This window comes from Macrotis lagotis, chromosome 2 (assembly GCF_037893015.1).
Source record: "Macrotis lagotis isolate mMagLag1 chromosome 2, bilby.v1.9.chrom.fasta, whole genome shotgun sequence".
Classification (NCBI taxonomy): domain Eukaryota; kingdom Metazoa; phylum Chordata; class Mammalia; order Peramelemorphia; family Peramelidae; genus Macrotis; species Macrotis lagotis.
In genome coordinates this window covers 122,088,703-122,106,445 of record NC_133659.1, presented here as the reverse complement: position 1 = coordinate 122,106,445, position 17,743 = coordinate 122,088,703, and the positions used below count along the sequence as shown (strand labels likewise).

The window sequence follows — 17,743 nt, the reverse complement described above, 5'->3', positions numbered from 1 at the left end:
CTCCTGACAACACTGTTCAGCAAATGAGGATCAAGCCACATTTTCCTCTCACTAATCCCTGGCTTCTGAGATTTGAAGGTTTTGAACTGGAGAAGTAACAGGAAGTACTGATGAAATCAGAACTAACAAGACAGGTTCACTTGAGAAGCATTTAAATATTTTAGTGATGAATATTGAAGATGAATATAGTGATGAATATTAAGATCCTATAGTTCTACCATGTCATTTTAAGGGAAGTTAAGGTGTTTTCAATCATATCTGGCTCTTCATGACTCCATTTGGGGCTTTCTTGGCAAAGATATTAGAGTAGTTTGTTATTTTCTTCTTCAGCTCATTTTACATATGAGGAAACTGAGACAAATAATGTGAAGTGACTTGCCCATGAGCATACAAAGCTAGTTTGTGTCTTGAATTCAGAGAGATGAGTCTTCCTGGCTCTAAGTCCAGAATTCTGTCTTGGAATCTAGAACTCAATTCATTTCAGTTCAACAAAGAATCACTAAGGGTCTAATATGTACAAGGTATTGTACTAGGTACTGCAAATATAATGAATGAAACAGTCTCAAATACATAAGTTAGATAAATAAGTTACTTTAAGAAGATAAAGTCAGATAAATAAGTTACTTTAAGAAGAAGAAAACATTGAGAGGATCAGGAAAGGTTTCATGAAGGAGGTGATCTCTAAAATATAGTCTCAGGATATAATACTCTGCTCAGAAAGTTCCAGTGGCTCTAGACTCAAATGCAAATTCCTTTATTTGACATTTAAAGCCATTCTAGAACCAGACTATCATTGTAGATTCTTTAAACATCATTCCTGTTGATACAAACTAGGCTCCAATCAAATTCCATATTCTCCATATGTGATATTCCATTTTTTCCCATCTCTGTCTCTGAAAATCCCTAGATTCCTTCAAGGTTTTTAAGCACTATTGCTTCTGTCATGAGGTCTAGATTACTGCCTCTTATTGACTGAGTACATATTCTATAATTATCTGATGATGATGCTTGAACTTAGTTTTCAAAAGAAGACCATGATATCAGGGAGGTTACTCCAAAACATGCACATGTATTGGATTTGAGTGAGGGTGCTAAGTCACCAACCTCACTTTCTCCTCTAGAGCCATCTGGGTCCAGTGGCCAGATATGAATCTGGTCGACTGGAGACGACCCTGTCTGGGAGGTGATCCTGGATGGGGGGTTAAGTTGTCCAAAGTCACACAGCTAGTGAGTGTCTGAGGCTGCATTTGAACTCAGGTTCTCCTGACTTCAGGGCCAGTACTCTACCCACTGAACCATCTAGTTGCCCTCTAATTATCCATATACATATTGTCTCCCTTCCTCCCAAGAGAATGTTTCCCTAGTACCTGGTCATTTAGCAGTTGTCTAACAAGTATTTGTTTTTGTTGAACATCTATGCTGACCCTGGAAGAAAGATAAGAATTCTGAGAAGTAGAGATAAGGAGGGTAGCATTCCAGGCCTGGCAGATGGCAAGTTCGGGAAGCATTTGTGTGGTTAGATTATAAAATACATGGAATAAGACTGGAAAAGTAGATAGAGGCTAGATTGTGGAAGGTCTTAAATTACCTATTTAGGACCTTGAATGTTATTCTAGAAGTGATAGGCAGGCAACTGAAAGTTTTTGAGTAAGCAAATGACATGGTTAAAGTTTTACTTTAGAGACATTTTCACATCTCAGAGGAGGAGATATTTTAGAGCAGAGAAACTGTCATGAAGACCAATTAAGAAATTATCACAATAGGGATGGTATGACAGATTAAAATGCAGTTAATCAGATCTACTAATTGCACAGATGAAAAAAATGAGGTCTCTAGAAGGGAACTACTTTGTCCAAGGTCATGCAGAGGGAAACTACTTTGTCCAAGGTCTTTAGAGTCAGAATCTTAGCATTGGTCCTTTGATTTCAAATGAAGTATTCTTTCCACTGTCTCATGCCACTTCTCTAAATCTGGGAGATGACAAGGGTCTACACCTAAGAAATAATCATGTGGGTAAGGAAAAGCAGACTTAAGTTAGAGAAACAGTGAAAATAAAATGGGCAAACTTTGGCAACTGATTGACTGTGGAGTTATCCACATGAGTGAGAGTGATAAGTCAAGATCTACTTCTAGATTAGAAATCTAGATAACTGGGTAAACATTAGTACTTTTGACAGAAATGGGGAAGTAAGGAGCTGGCATTTGTCTAAGGGGAAAGATGTTCAGCTCTGTTTTAGAAATATTGTATTTGAGATGCTAATTGGACAAGTTGGAGAATTAGTGAAGAGGGATAGGAATTAAAGAATTCTATTGATTTTGACTATGATAAATTATAGATAGTAGGTAGATAGGTAGGATAGAACTGCAACCATGATCAAATTACTTTTCACTGGCCCTGAAAGAGGTAAACTCTATCATTCTATTCCCCTAAGGCTTCAGTTATCATTTATGTAACTTTTTAAACAAAAAATATACCTCTTCCAAAAAAATCTAAGTTCTTTGATGACAGAGACTATCTTTTCTTTTTGTATTCATATCCTTAGCACAAAAACATAATAATTCATATCTCTCTCCATAAATGTGTATATATATAAAACATATATACATATATATACTATAAATATATGTTGTGATATATGTAAACACACATACCTATGCATGTGTATGTACATAGAAATGATCATTGAATCTGTGTTTCATTTTTGTCTTTGAATCTTAACCCCCAGCATGGTAACTAGAATATAGGTGGTGTGTGTAATGAACAATTAAATACTGAATGAATGAATGAATGAATGATTCAATCACCTAGAAAGAATGAGAATATTTTACTCAATTGTATTTTCTGTAACAATTCTTCCATGAAAGTGTCTACCTCAAGCAATAATTATTTATAACTATACTTAGCAAATAAGTATCAAACCAAATTGGCTGGAATTTCCAAATTCTTAGGACAATTCAAACAGAAAATCCAAATAAGCTAACCAATGACAGCGATATTGAGTGTATGAAATTGCAAAGTGCATGAATAGCCTGGAAACTATCCATTTCAGTACCAATGACACATTTCTGATTTTATTCTCTCTGTGTTTAATGTAAAGATTTATGACAGAGGCAAACTCTATGTTCAGGGATTTATCTCCAATAAGGTTTTGTTTCTGAAAGACTGTTTTGTCAATTCCAAATATAGGTTAGAAGATTCAATAAAAAAAGGGAAAATGAGGAGAGAAAAGAAAAGGATAGAACCTTGGGGACATTGAAGTTTAGAGGGTAGGAGATGGATGATGAAATAGTCAAGGAGATTGAGAAGGAGCAATCAGACTGAAGGAAAATAAGAGATGGCAGTGTTGCAGAAATTGAGAGAAGATTATTCTGGAAGAAGAGATGATCAGTGGTATAGAAAACTTCTGGATTTAGAAAACTGAGGATTTAGAAAAGAGCATTAAATTTGGGAAAGGATAGTCCCAGTTAAAAGATCATAGTAACCCTATAGACAGAAGTTTCAATAGAGTGAAGATGACCTGGTTATAAGAAGAACCTTACATATATTAACTGGAAGTAATCCAGTGTTCATTTTACTATTATAGCAAGTTCCCTCCCCCTGTAGTGTCTTATTCCTATCAATAAGGAACCCCTGAGGTGGGGGTTGGGACAAGCTTTTGGATACAAGACTTTATTACAGAATTTGGAGATGGTTAACCCTTCAGCAGTTAGTAAATCAAACTAAAGCATCCTTTGCTGATTTCACTTTTAGACCAGGGCTCACTCATATTCTGTTAGTACTAAGTGTATCCCTAAAGAAGCACCAAACTGGGAAAGAAAAAGTAATATTTGTTTATTTTCCCCTGTTGACAGCTAACATCTAAATAAAGTCATTTTTGAATGTTCTCAGTGTACCTGCTTTTTACTGGTTCATGCTATGTTATGTTTAATGTGCTGGTCTGGGATTCTGATAACCAAGGTTGTTTGACATGTATAAATTAAGAAGGAAAGACTGAGTGAAGGTCTAAGACCCTCTTGTGTTGATTTGGGGCTTCTATTTTAAAGGCCACCAAGAACATTTCTTTTATTTTTGGATTCTTGGCTATTTTCCAAATAGCTGACCTGATAATTTCATCCCCTTTTACACTAGATGATGGGAGGGGATGGTTAGGGATACTCTAAGACTATTACCAAAACAATCTCTCCCCAGAGGGGCTATCATACACAAGTGAGAGCAGACTCATTCTGCTTGACCCTAGAGAACAGAAATGGAAGCAATGGAAAATTATGAGAAGAAAATTTCTGTACAACATGAAGAACTTCTTAATCCTCAGAGATATACACTAGTGAATCCAACCTTTTGAGTGAAGTTCCCACCACTGGAAACATACAAGCAGAAACTGGATGTTTAATCATGAAGGATATTTTAGTATGATTGTCCAGGGACATTTTGAACTAGATTGCTTCTGAAGTTCCTTCCATCTCTGAGATACAAGGATTCTAGGAGTAGAAGATGAGGGATGCAGGGTCAATGGGAAAAAAATTCTTTGTAGAAATTTGTCAGTGAAAGGAAGGCAAGATATAAAAAAAATGGCTTCAGAAAACAACAGGCTCAAGCTTTTAAAAAATTAAGGATGGGGAAATTGCCTATTTATCAGCAGAAGCTGCTAGTAGAAAAGGAAAAATGAGAGACAGAGAGAAAGTGAGAGAGACAAAGAGAGAAAAAGAGAGACAAAAAAGAGAAACAGAGATTAAGCAACTAATGGAACAAATTGCTTGAAGAAACAAAGTCAAATTAGAATAAAAGCAGCAATGTGCTGCAGTCAGCTGAACTAGAGTTGATTGCAAGATTTTCAATATAAGTATTTATATCTTAGAAATTAACTATTGCTACAATCAGAGATTCATTATTTTGATGATTACATAAATTTAACAAAGTGCTAATAAAGCAGATTAAACTTTAAAATGTATCCTGCAAACATATTTTTCCAGGTTAATTGCCTGCACTCAAGTACACAAGGGCATAAGTTGAAGCATGGGTCTTATTTCTCTTGCCTAGAGATTGAAGTCAAGGACAAGAAGATGTAGAGGTAGAAAAGTGAATGAGTTCTTAATGGATAGTCTCAATTGCTTTTTTCCCAGTATGATAGAAGAATCATGGTCTATGTGATTCAGGAAGCAAGTATGGAGCTAAGTCAGATGTTCCATTTAAAACACTTGTTGGCATCATTGGGAATTCATTCAGACTTTTTAACATTTTTTGGGGGGGTGGAATAAACATGACATCATTAATATAGAAAACTCTCTATGTAGATACTCTCCCCTAAGAGAATTTTTGAAATCAGGGTATACTTTATTGTCTTAAAGTTTCCTGGAAACATGGAGAGGTCAAATTATTTGTCCATGGTCATATAGATTATCAAAGGAAGATCTTGATCCCAGAGATCCCCAACTCCAGAGCCATGCATTCCTCTATAAACTATGCTATACTGATATATACATGTGTGTGTGGATAGATAATAAAATTCTACCTGGATAGAGAGAAAAAAATATGAAAAAAACTCCTTGCATCATAACTTGGCATCCAATTAATTACATCTATTGTCTTTGTGATGAAATTCTTTTTGTTGTTTGAAGTATGCATTTGCAGTTTCTAAACCTAGACAAGTCATTACTTCTACCATTTCATCAACAATCATTTTGAAGTGTATGCTCTATATTAGGCAATATTCTAGATATTGAGGACACAAAGACAAATTTCCTACCCTTCAAAAGTATATATTGTATTGGAGGAAGCAACAAATTCATATAGAAATAAAAATAAAACATGGAAAATAAGTAAAAGGTGATGGGAGGTTGGGTGTGAGATATCAGCAATTGGGGGCACTAGAAAAGGTCTCATGGAGGAAGTTGAATTGATTTTTAAAAGAAGTTGGAGATTCTAAGTTACAGAGTAGGAGGGATGCCCCCCCCAATTCTAGGGAGGGAAGACTATCAGTCAATAAACATATATTAATCACCTTCCAAATAACAGGAACTGTGTTAAGAGTTGGGGGATACAAAAAGAATCAAAAAATAATCCTTGCCCTCAAGAAGCTTACAATCTACTGGGGGAGATAATAAGCAAATTGCTATGTACAAAGAAGTTATATATAAGTTAAATAGGAATTAAGAGAGGGAAGGTACTAGAATTAAGAGGGGCTGGAAATGACTACTATATAGAAGATGGGATTCTAGTTGGAACTTTTAAGGGGCTGAAAAAAAGGGGCATTAATGGAACACCATACAAAGCCATGGGAAATAGAATGTTATGTATGAGAGACAGCAAGTAGACTGGGTTGACAAAGCCTTACTGTGCACAATAGAAAATAAATAATGTGTAATAACCCAGAAAAGGAAGAATGGGATGCGACTATGAAGAGCTTTAAATGCCAGACAAAGGTGTAGCATTTTACCCTAGAGGGGATAGAGAATTAGTGGAATTCTCTGAACTCAGACCAGGCATGGTCAGGTCTGTGCTTTAGAAATATCCCTTTGGCAACTGTGCAGAAAATTTAAATCTCTTCTAACCAATTACATGGACTATACACTTCTTTTTCATTGTTAATAAAACCCAAGCAGTTCTTACTGGTGAAGAAAACAATAGCTTTAGAGTATTTGGAAGAGCTAAATACTAATGGGGAAAGAACCTGTATGGATCATCCAGCAGTTGACAGAGGAATGGATTTGGGTTCAGATGTGACCTCTACTACTGACTCCCTGTATGAGCTTGTGTTAGTCGTTTAAAAATCTCTGGGCTTCAGTTTGTTCCTTTGCAAAATGAGTGGGTTTGACCAAATGGTCTCTGAGGTCCCTTTCGGCTCTGAATCTATTATCTTATGAATTTTATTAAGAATGCTGAAAAGCATTCTACATATAGCTTCCTATAAGAAATGATAATGAACTACTGAACACTTCTACCAACCAGATAAAGATGGAATTACTGCCTGTTTCCATCATGTCTAATATACCTCCCTCGGGAATCTCATTTATAATAGTGTCATTATTATCTAAGGAATCCCACTCTTATCATTTGTACAAAGGTTATATTTTCTTATATATTTTTTTAAGGAGAAGCAGTATAATATGTCTAGGCTATATTAGACATATTTACATACATACTGCATGTCTCTATTTCTTCATTTTTAATCTGGAAATATAATTATTGAACTCAAGTTAATTATTAAACACATGCTTTTTGTTAATCTTCATTTAACCTAAATACACACTACAGATATAAATATATATATATGGATATATGAATAATTGCTCTCTACATATGCATATGCCATAAATATATCTATATATAACATGCATTATTATACTTTTTTATTAGATAAGGTGAGGATCCAGGCACAAGGAAGTAAAATTGATCACAATTTTTTTCTTTTAAGTGTAGTATTCATTCTGCTGGAATTACAAATATTACATTGAGAATCTCTGGAAAAAAATAAACATAACATGGGGAATGAAACATGATTTACCACTAAATAGGAAAACCAAACTTTATGACCAAGAACATTTTTAGGGGAATAGGGGGAATCCCACACATTTCAGAAACAAATGAATACTATCTTCTACAGTCTTAAAATAGTTATACAAAGGCCTTCCTCTGGAATAAATCATTGTTTTTCCTTCCTACCAGTAAAAATTGTTTGGATTTTGTGAACAAGGGAAAAGAATGTTTCTTCTGAGAAGTTTAGGTCAAAGTAATATTTTCCTAAACATGGGAGTAAAAATACAACACCAAGAATTTTAAAGTACTATATAAATCCTAGCTATAATTATTATTATTAATACATTCACAAGATTGAGAACTAGATGGGACCTTAGAGAACATGTAGAACCAGATGCTCATTTTAGAGAGGAAATTGACACCCAGAGGTTAGGGGACTTGCCCAAGGTCACAGAAACATTGAATTGCAGAACTGGGATCTGATCTGAGGTCTTCTGACTCCAAAGACTGCAGGTGCACTTGGCCAAGCCTTGAGTAGCATTTCTTGGCTGAGTCTCGATTTCAAAAACATACAGCCTTTTTAAAAAATCAAGTTTCAAAAGTCTTCTCATTTGAGACTTGGATTCATGATACAGAAGGTGTTTTCTAAACTGTCATAGGAAAGCCACATTCATGTACAATTGAAATAATTTATTTACCACTAGAGCACCACAAAAACAGTCATACAATGTGATAATATACAGAGTAATCGGTCACCAAAATACAAAACAGCTGTTTTTATGTTCCATTAAAAAAACATGCCAACCATACAATTGTATTGCTGCTTAACACACAGAAAATGTTGCCTTAACCCACCCATGGTGCTATGATTTCCCCTGTTCCCCTCCCTCCACCCAATGTTCATATTTGCTAAAGGGGAAATAAATGCCTAAAAGAGCCCCAAATGAAAAGATTCTGGAGATTTAAAATAGAGCATTTAAAATATTATCAGTGCATCCACAAGGAAAGAAAACAAAACAAAACAAAACAAAACTTCACCCTATCTGGAGAGAAAATATCTACAGAAATAAAAGCACACTACATAGAATTAAAAGGAAAATTAAAAGAAAAAAATACTCAAATCTGGCATTGGGCTGCAACCAGCACACATCAAATATAGGTTTATCATCATGGCATCCTATTCCTATGCATTGCTATTTTTCAAACCTTTCAAGCAATTTCTCCATTTTTAAGCCTAAAGACAAAGAAGTTGATAAGAGGAAACAAAAATTAAAAGACTTCCCTTGTGACATCTGTCATTTTCATAATATTGCCTCCCACATTTTATTTCAGTGTTTCTTTATCAATCCATTACCACTGACCAGTGCTTGGGACACTTAGAGATGTAGCTACAGGTGTCTTGTACAAAAGGCCTAGGCACCTATGCTAATGTGAACCAATGCAATCCAAGCCTTTGAAACAAATGACTCTCACTCCAAAGGGCTCCATTTGGAAATAAAGAAGAATTTAGCTTCTCTTGGAGTATACAAAGAACATCTGGAATAACCATTCACTTTGGTAAAATAAATCAAACTAGCTATTTCTATGCTGATCTCTGTTTTATTTGTATTTAAAACATTAAAAAGAAAGAAAGGAAAAGTATATTTCAAATTTATTTTCCCCTGAAAACTCAAAATCTGAATAAAGCCAACAATATTTCCTAGGAGCTGTCTACCCTTCTATGCAAACAATACAAAAAGTGGAATATAAAAAAACTGATTTAATCAAGTTAGAGACACCTATTTACTCAGACATCAACTTCAGTTAGATCCTTAAGCCCCTTAAGAAAAACATTTCACCCTGATCATATCTATTTGTCTAAAGCTCTATGTATAGTCTGCTAAAAGACTGTGGGGGGGGGGTAGGCTTTTTAAAATCTGAACTATTCAGTAATTTGTAGCTGTAACCATGGAGACACAAAGTTCTGTAATTTCAGTCAATGCTGGAAACTGCTCTTACAGGAAGTTGCCTCCAACATATAGAGATTCAGGGACTAGTGTAGGGCATATTGCTAAAAATGTATTGAGGCTGGATTTGAACCCAGATCTTTCTGATTCCAAGGCCAGAAGTCTATCCACCAGGCCATGTTGTCTCAATATCCATGGATATAGAATGAAAAACCAATGAACTTGAATCTATTCCTTTTTTTGTAAAAGAAAAAAAAGACAAGTGGAGTCAGGTAGCTTATGTCATAATGCTGAACAATATACAAAGCACATGTATAGCAAATATCATATAAACACGTATTTGTAGTGCAAGTAAAAAATATAGGGACTCTACTCATACTGGCCAGCTAGAGGGAAACACATTATTCTGGGTGATCCAAACAAACAAAAAAAGAGCCCCAAATTTAAATTCAAACTTATCAGAGTTGACATTACAAAACACAAAAATATGGTGAAAATTTACACATTACACGTAAAGTACTTAATGGTTTTTTTTAATAGTTTACAATATAGATCTACAGATATGTTTCCAATTACGCTGGCTTTACTACCCACCTATTGTAATACTATAGGTATGGTTATAGATACCAAAAAGAAGGAAAAAATCCCATAGCATAGCTATACAGCAACACATTAAGTAAGGTCTAACAACTAGACCAGTATATGTCAAAACATTTCAACATTTCATTGGTTTTACTAAACTGACATTTGAACCACTTATAGTAAAAAAAATATTACAGACTTATCTTTCAGGCTAAAGATTTCCTTTATTAATGAGCTTTTTTCAGTATCTTAATCCTTACAAGAAGCTTCCTTAGGCATCTGGCATATGAAATACGTGTTTGGGTTTTCTTTTTCTTTTTTTTTGTCTCGTCAGACTTTCTTAGTCATGTAATCACTGACTTCAGTCTTCACTCCACTATGTGGCCTTTTTTTAAAAAAAATTCCCCCCTCCCCCCACTTGTCAAGAGTTCAAGTTCCCTAAGCCTTTCATCCTTAGGTTTCTGGCCAATGATTTGGTCTCCTCTTCATCCACCAGTTTTTGCTTTCTAAGGGCCATGAAATGTTCATTGTATAGTTACACACAAATAAATAATGCACTGTTAACTCTACAGCTAAAAGAAATGGGAAAGGGGCCTATTGCATAGCAATACAAAGAAATCAAGTGAGGCATGGGACAGGACAGGTACATACAATAACTCCACTTAATGGGATTTTCCTGTTTTTTTCCTTTCACATAGTAACACTAAACAAATTTTTCCAGTGTTTATTTTTTCTTTAAAAAAAAGGTTTTGCTTCTTGTCTATCTCACTATCAGAGAAGGTGAAATGTAGGATAAGGCCTTCAACTTTTTTTTTTTGCTTCGGATGCCAGTTTTAAAAAACAAAGAACCAAACTTCCAAAGTATTCATACTAGTACCGCTTTTTCTTTTCTTTTCTTTTCTTTTTTTTTTTTTAACACTGATGAACTGAGGCTCTCTCTCTCTCTTTTTTTTCTTGGTTTGCATATCGTTATCTCAATCATTGTCATCATTATTGTGATCATCATTATCTCTTTCCAGGATTTTTAGCTGCATTTGCAAGATTTGACAATCATGTTGGAAAGTTGTTCAATCTTGGGTGTTTTGCCTACGTAGTAGAGGATGGTGAGAGGCTCTAAATCCTGGGATACACAACAAGGAGATGCCGATGCTTCTGGGTTTATGGTGTTATATAAGCTGAGGACCTGCAAGGAGAACAAGTGGTTGTGAGAAAATGGAATGGGTAGAGAAAAGAATGAAGGGAATTAGTAGATGGCATAGAAAACTAAACAAATTGTTTTATTAATAATCCAAAGAATTGATTAAAGAATCTCACTGATCTTGACTGAGAATTCCAAATTTTGCACTTTGCTTTCCTTTTTCCATTCCAACTATAGTCATATTAGGCTGCATCTGTAAACGGTGAAGTGACCACTTTTCATTCAACACTTTTGGTGGCCCTCTCAGCAATGCATTTCCATAATACTGGTCAGGATGAGCAGAACACTCAAATCAATGATTTTCTAAGCTCTCCTCAAGAAGTTTCCCTTCATTGAACTTGATTTTCTTACCATGATGACACTTTTTCGTTTTTTTAATTTTTTATTTATTTAAGGCAATGGGATCAGGTGGCTTGCCCAAGGTCACACAGCTAGGTAATTATTAAGTGTCTGGGATCACATTTGAACTCAGGTCCTCCTGACTCGAGGGCTGATGCTCTAACCACTGTGCCAAATCACTCTTTTTCTATAAAGTTCCTCAGCACTTAAAAATAATGAAAATGCAAAAGCTTTTATTAGGTCTCAATCTTCTTTAAAATTGCAATATTTTTCTTCCATATTCATACATTATGTATTCCCACCTAAATTATGAATTTCTGTAGGACAATGGCTACATCTAGCTTTTATTGTCTTCTCTTTCTAGCATAGGATGCTCTCTGTACATACCATAAACAGTCATGTCTATGAATAAATAATATTATCCTCTTTGTCACAGTTTTAATATGATAAGAGTTTAAAGTCACTTTAGGATACAGAGCAAGCCTATTTACTTCAAGGTGGGAACACTGCTAGGACAAGGCAGTGTGATGTTATGGTTGAAAATTGGAATCAGCATCCTAGGCCCTGAGTTCCAAAGTCAACACTGTTATTATCTGGTCTATTAGACTAGTCTTTGAAAATCTCTGGACCTCACAAAAAATTAAAGGGATGAAACGGATGATCTCCAAACTCTAAATTCCCTGAAGACTTCTTATCAAATGATTCATGTGATCTGATTCCTAGTTTCAATATACTCAAGTTCCATAGAGAAATTTCCTTTCCATTTACCATTTTTTTCAGAAATGAAATGATATCATGACTATGCATCAAGGGAAAAAGAGGAAGGTTCCTTACTGCTTAGGTTTTCTTTGCTTTTCTCTTTATTACTTTAAAATCATATCAATTTAGATTTCCATGTTGTGAGGAGGGAAAGGAATAAAGTAAAGGGAGAGGAGACTATATAAATAACCATGAAACAATGAAGGTTCAATTTCTCTATATTTTAATACTATATTTTTAATGCTCCATTATATTCACCCACATATTGTAATGATGTATTTTCAAGGATACTATTAATGAATTAAGTTAAACACTCACTGGCCTTTTCTTCAAAAATTCTATGTATCTTAACCAGCCTGAGAAGTTCTGTTCAGCCCAGGTACACTAGCTACTTTATTAAACTTTCCCTAGCTTCTTGGGGAACTGTCCAAACTGCACATTTGTGACTGTGACAGTTTATTCTTTCTCTCTCCTTAAAAAACGAGCGCTGCTCCTGATTTCTCATACTATGTATATGTATCAAGGAGATGAACAATGTCTCTCTGGCATTTTGGATTTGCCTAAACTGTTGTTACTGCTGCTCTGATGAAGTAACACATCAGCCCTAAGAGAACCAAGACAAGGGGAGGGAAGGTATGGGAGTCTCTCTTGAGGCTGAAGACTTAATTACCTTGGAGTGTCAAATCTATTTGAAATAACAATAATGATAATAAGAGCACAAACAATAAGTGCCTGAGCAGGATTTGAACTCAAGTCTTCTTGATTCCAGCTCAAGTACTATATCCTTTACATCACCTCAAATGTCAATCCAGGATTTCAGAATACAGATGAAGGAATGCTAGTCACACTTGTTTGTCTGATGTCCGATGGATACAGGTATTTTAAAATCATTTCTGATACCAGCAAGAACTGATGTAGTGTGCTCTTAGACATTACTAAGAGACATCATTCTAAACACAGGGAAACCCTATAGACTCCTATTTCACTTCTGGATAAATTATGTGTGTTTTCTGGCAGCAAATTCACCTTCCTATTCAGGACTGTAGGATAATAACATCTCTAAAGTAGGAAGAACTACAAAAGTAATAAGGGGCAAAAGATAACAGTATTTGAATAGCATTTAAAGTATGCAAAGTACATAATATGCATGAGTCCTTTTGAACTTCATAACAATCTTGTAAGTCGGGTGATCCTCATTTCACAGACAAAGAAGTTAAGATTCAGAGGTTACATGGATTCAAGTCACTTGACTAGTGACAGAAGCTAGCTCTGAACTTAGGTGTATTCTTGTCATCTCCAAGACTAATACTGATCACTATGATGCCATACTGCATTGTTTAATCTAGCTATCCCAGAATTTGGCAGGCACTTGACAGGATGAATGATATAAAGAAGAAGAAAGAAAATAAGAATGGAGCTGCAAGTATGAGATGTGGCACTAGACCAATCTAACAATTCAATCTTGAATAAATCAACTAAACTCAATGAACTTCAGTTTTCTCTTCTGTAAAATGAATTAAAAAACCAAAACTGGATTAAATCAGCCTTGCCAATTTACAATTTCTTTGGTTCTAAGGATCAGATGGGATAACATAGGCTCATTGCTTTGCAAACTTTAAAGAGCTATATAAATTCTAGTTATTATTATTGTTATTATTATTGCCAGGCACAGGAAAGTATAATGAAGAATCAAGAAGTTTTCATATATATGTATATATACATATATATATATATATATATATATATATATATATATATATATATATATATTCCCAGCCCTCCCCTCCTCTACTATCTGTCCTGATAGTGGCTAGAATGCTATACATCTAGTTAGAAAGACTTGAATTATATAATCTATGATGTTTACAAACTGAATGGCTAAATAAGTTATTTAATTTCTCTGAGCCTCAATTGCTTCATTTATAAAATGGAGATAGTAATAATTATGGCATCTACTTCACTTGTTTACTTTGAGGCTTAAACAGGATAATCTATTCCCAAAATCTTGGTTCAATTTTGAGCTATTAAAGTTTAAAACTATTTTAAATATAACTATTAATAGATTCAAATATAATAATCTCAAAAGTATTAGTTCAGTTTTAAGCTATTAAAGCTTAAAACTATTTAAAATATAACTAATAGTCTCAAATATAAAGTCAGTTCATAAGCTATTAAAGCTTCAAAACACTTAGGGACTATGATTATTATTGTTATTAAGCTTTAATAGTTTAAAAGTTTCAAGCTTGATAGCTTAAAAGTAAAGACTTTTGGAACATCCTGCATAAAGTTCTTTGCAAACTTTAAAATCATAAACAAATGTAATTTGTTATTATCTTGACTCAAGTAACAAGAAAACTGATAAATCCCCACTTCAATTTGGTCTATGCAGAAATTTAGAAATGAAAACTTTTAGCAAATTATCATAAGGACAAGTTACCACTCAGTTTCCAAGTAACAATTCTGTTTTCTCTTATTGTTTTTTTGTCTGTTAACACCATATCATTCAATCACTCATTCATTCAGAAACTATTGTACCTATTACATAGAAATTATTAGAGAATTCTAAGAGTCCTCACCCTCAGTGAGCCTGGGAAACTATTTGGGAAGACAAGCCTTATGCACCTTTCCAAATGCAGAATATGATCAGGTGAATTCATAATGATTTCTAATTTACCAAAGTTTCACATCTTTTCTTCCCCATGTAGCAGACTCCTCCAGCATCCATCCATGAATAGTAAATGTACTTAGTGCCACACTGATCAGAAATCATTTGGAAATGCCATCAGCATGTGCGTCTAAACAATATTACAATGATGTCAAATTCAAATAGAAATGGGGGTCACTAAACCACATATAAGGATCCTTAAAAGATATATATTATCTTAGAAAATCACATATTAACATTAACTATGTTCTATTATGTTATTTATTTTGCTAAATATTTCCCAATCACAATTTAATCAAGTTGGGCACACTTGGTAATATTCAACCTTGGCAGGTCAAGTGTTTGCCACCTCTGCTGTAGCTTTGCAATAGCTTTACAATCAAGTGTTCAAGTCAATGAAGTACTTACTCTACTGTGCTGAGTATCTGAACTCCATAGATATGGGCAGGCACCAGCACAGAAATTAGCATTGTACCCCTTGGGTTCATGAATCCATTTCCATCCAAGGTCCCTCTTGAAATCAATATAAAGTGGACGCAGGCAACAGTTATCCTGTACATTCCTGTTGAGAGAAAAAGAGTAGATAGAGGTATTAGAATGAAAAAAAAAAAGAATCCAGGCTTCTAGGATTTTGCTTCAATCTAGAATGATCACAGTAGGTCAGTACAGTGATTTGCTATGTTCTATGTCTTGAGCCCTAAGCCTGATCGCTCTAAACCCTTATCAAGATGATCAAACTCCTATCCTCAGTTTCTTTGTGAGACAATAGCAGAGAGTAGACAGGGAAAGACCAAATTCACTGCAATTCTGCACAAAGGCAGACATTATACTAGTCCCAGGGTATATAAATACAAATAGATAGCTTGGACCCTAAGGAAGCTTATATTCTACTACATTTTATAAATCTTTTTTTTTTTGGTTTTTGCAAGACAAGGGGATTAAATGACTTGCCCAAGGTCACACAGCTAATAATTATGAAGTGTCTGAGGCTGGATTTGAACTCAGGTCCTCCTCACTTCAGGGTCAGTGCTTTATCCACTGCACTACCCAGCTGCCCCTAGATTCTATAATATATATATAATATATATAATATAATATAATATAATATAATATAATATAAAGGATTTTAGAAGCCTTAGTATCTAACTTCAAAGATCCAAAAGGTCAGAGATTCTTGAATACTTTGCGTCAGAGACCTCACCTTGTAAGTCTAATAAAGTCTACAGAACCCTTTCTCAAAATTATGCTTTTAAATACATGTAATTACAAAGAACACTAATTTACTGAAATACAGTTCTTAAAATAGGTTTTTAAACTTAAAGTTACAGAACCTAGATTAAGAAACCCTGATCTAGTACAATCTTCTTGTCTTAGAGAAGAGCAAACTGAGACTGGTAGATGAAAGGATTTGTCTATATATTATGCAATAAACAGGAATAGGATGAAGGGCAAATGTTGTTCTCGTGACACATACTGGGGGCAAAGAATATTAGAATAGTTGTGTGCCACAAAGATGATCTATGTCTCAGCTGGGATAGGTGGCATCTTTAGTAATCAGAGCATCAAATGAATTGAAATGGTTCTAGAGACCAAGGATCACAGTATTTATTCTAATGAGCAGGAATGAGAGCTGGTTGTGAACAAATTCTAGGAAGTGAACCTAAAAAAGATATTCCTCTTTTTATATAGGTTACAATAAATTCAGGACTCATCCCTATTTCTCTTGTGTTGTTGACTAGGATGACAGTCACTTTGTCACTTCCTAGATTGATTTTGAAGGGCAACATTAGTTTTCACTTGCCCCATCCCCTTTCTGTGTTCTCTGCTCTGGCATTATGAGGTAGCTTAGAAGGACTCAGTCTTGCTAAGCCCAACTACATATATGTGGTCTTAGGTAAGTTACTTCTCTGGATCCTATGTTCCTCATTTGCAAAATAAGAGAATTGAATTAGATGATTCTGTTTCTAAAGTCCCCTTTTACCTCTCATTCTGTTACTAGAGACATCTAGAGCTACTATTTTTTTTTTAAAAAAGCATTAATATGTAAGGCACTGTGCTAAGTGCTTTACAATATCTAATTTTATGCTTAGAGCAAGTCTGGGTGATATGTATCATTACTGTCATCTCCATTTTGCAGATGAAGAAACTGAGACATAGAGAGGTTAAGTGGCTTGCTCAGGATCACACAAATAATAGGGGTCTGAAACTGACTTTGAATTTGGTCTTCCTGACTCCAAGACCAGTGATCTATCCACTTTGCCACCTAGCTGCCTGCATAGTGGTAATAGGAATAAAGCCAGGGATAAGTCTATGAGAGGATTTAAGAGCAGAATTCCACATCAGAAAGCATTGCTAGCAATCTCTTTAGGCAAAAGAGAAAGGAGAATATGATATTGATTTAGAGTTATTAAGAAGAAAGACTTGATTCCTTTCTTCTTTGGACTAAAGAGTAGCCCAGAAGTAAGCCAGTAATAACATTCAGCTCATCAGAGAGAAAAAGTCATTCAGAAGGCAAAAGAAGAAAATATTTTGTTTGATTTCTTGTTTTGCTGTGTTTACCTAAAACAATAGGCAGCATCTAGAGCACGCTTCTTCCGCCGGCTGGACTGTTGCGACTCAAGTCTGTAGGAGGGTAACAACATTAGCAGGAGATGTGGGGTCTTCCCACTGTTTTTTTTCCTAGTGGACTTTATAGTTTTCAGTTCACTGAAGGAGCCATCAATACCTTAAAAAAATGCATTTGGGTAATAAATATTTAGCTTTTATCTTCATCAATTATA

At 34.8% G+C, this 17,743-nt stretch overlaps 1 protein-coding gene across 1 annotated transcript; it reads right to left on the bottom strand.

Annotated features, from left to right (window-relative positions):
• Positions 1-8,149: 8,149 nt before the first annotated feature.
• Positions 8,150-17,719, bottom strand: LOC141513149 (transforming growth factor beta-2 proprotein-like). Its single transcript, XM_074222689.1, has 3 exons — positions 17,523-17,719; positions 15,372-15,525; positions 8,150-11,185 (listed from the first exon to the last, which is right to left on the bottom strand). Exons 1-3 carry the CDS (start codon positions 17,603-17,605, stop codon positions 11,027-11,029), a joined length of 396 nt encoding a protein of 131 aa, XP_074078790.1. The 5' UTR covers positions 17,606-17,719; the 3' UTR covers positions 8,150-11,026.
• Positions 17,720-17,743: the final 24 nt, after the last annotated feature.

What these genes read in the sequence shown, in the direction of transcription:
- LOC141513149 (XM_074222689.1), bottom strand. Translation starts at nt 17,605, where the DNA reads ATGTTGTTACCCTCCTACAGACTTGAGTCGCAACAGTCCAGCCGGCGG. An exon ending in GATGCTGCCTATTGTTTTAG is followed by an intron (nt 15,526 to 17,522) that starts GTAAACACAGCA and finishes TTCTCTCAACAG; the next exon opens with GAATGTACAGGATAACTGTT. An exon ending in CAGATACTCAGCACAGTAGA is followed by an intron (nt 11,186 to 15,371) that starts GTAAGTACTTCA and finishes TTCTCCTTGCAG; the next exon opens with GTCCTCAGCTTATATAACAC.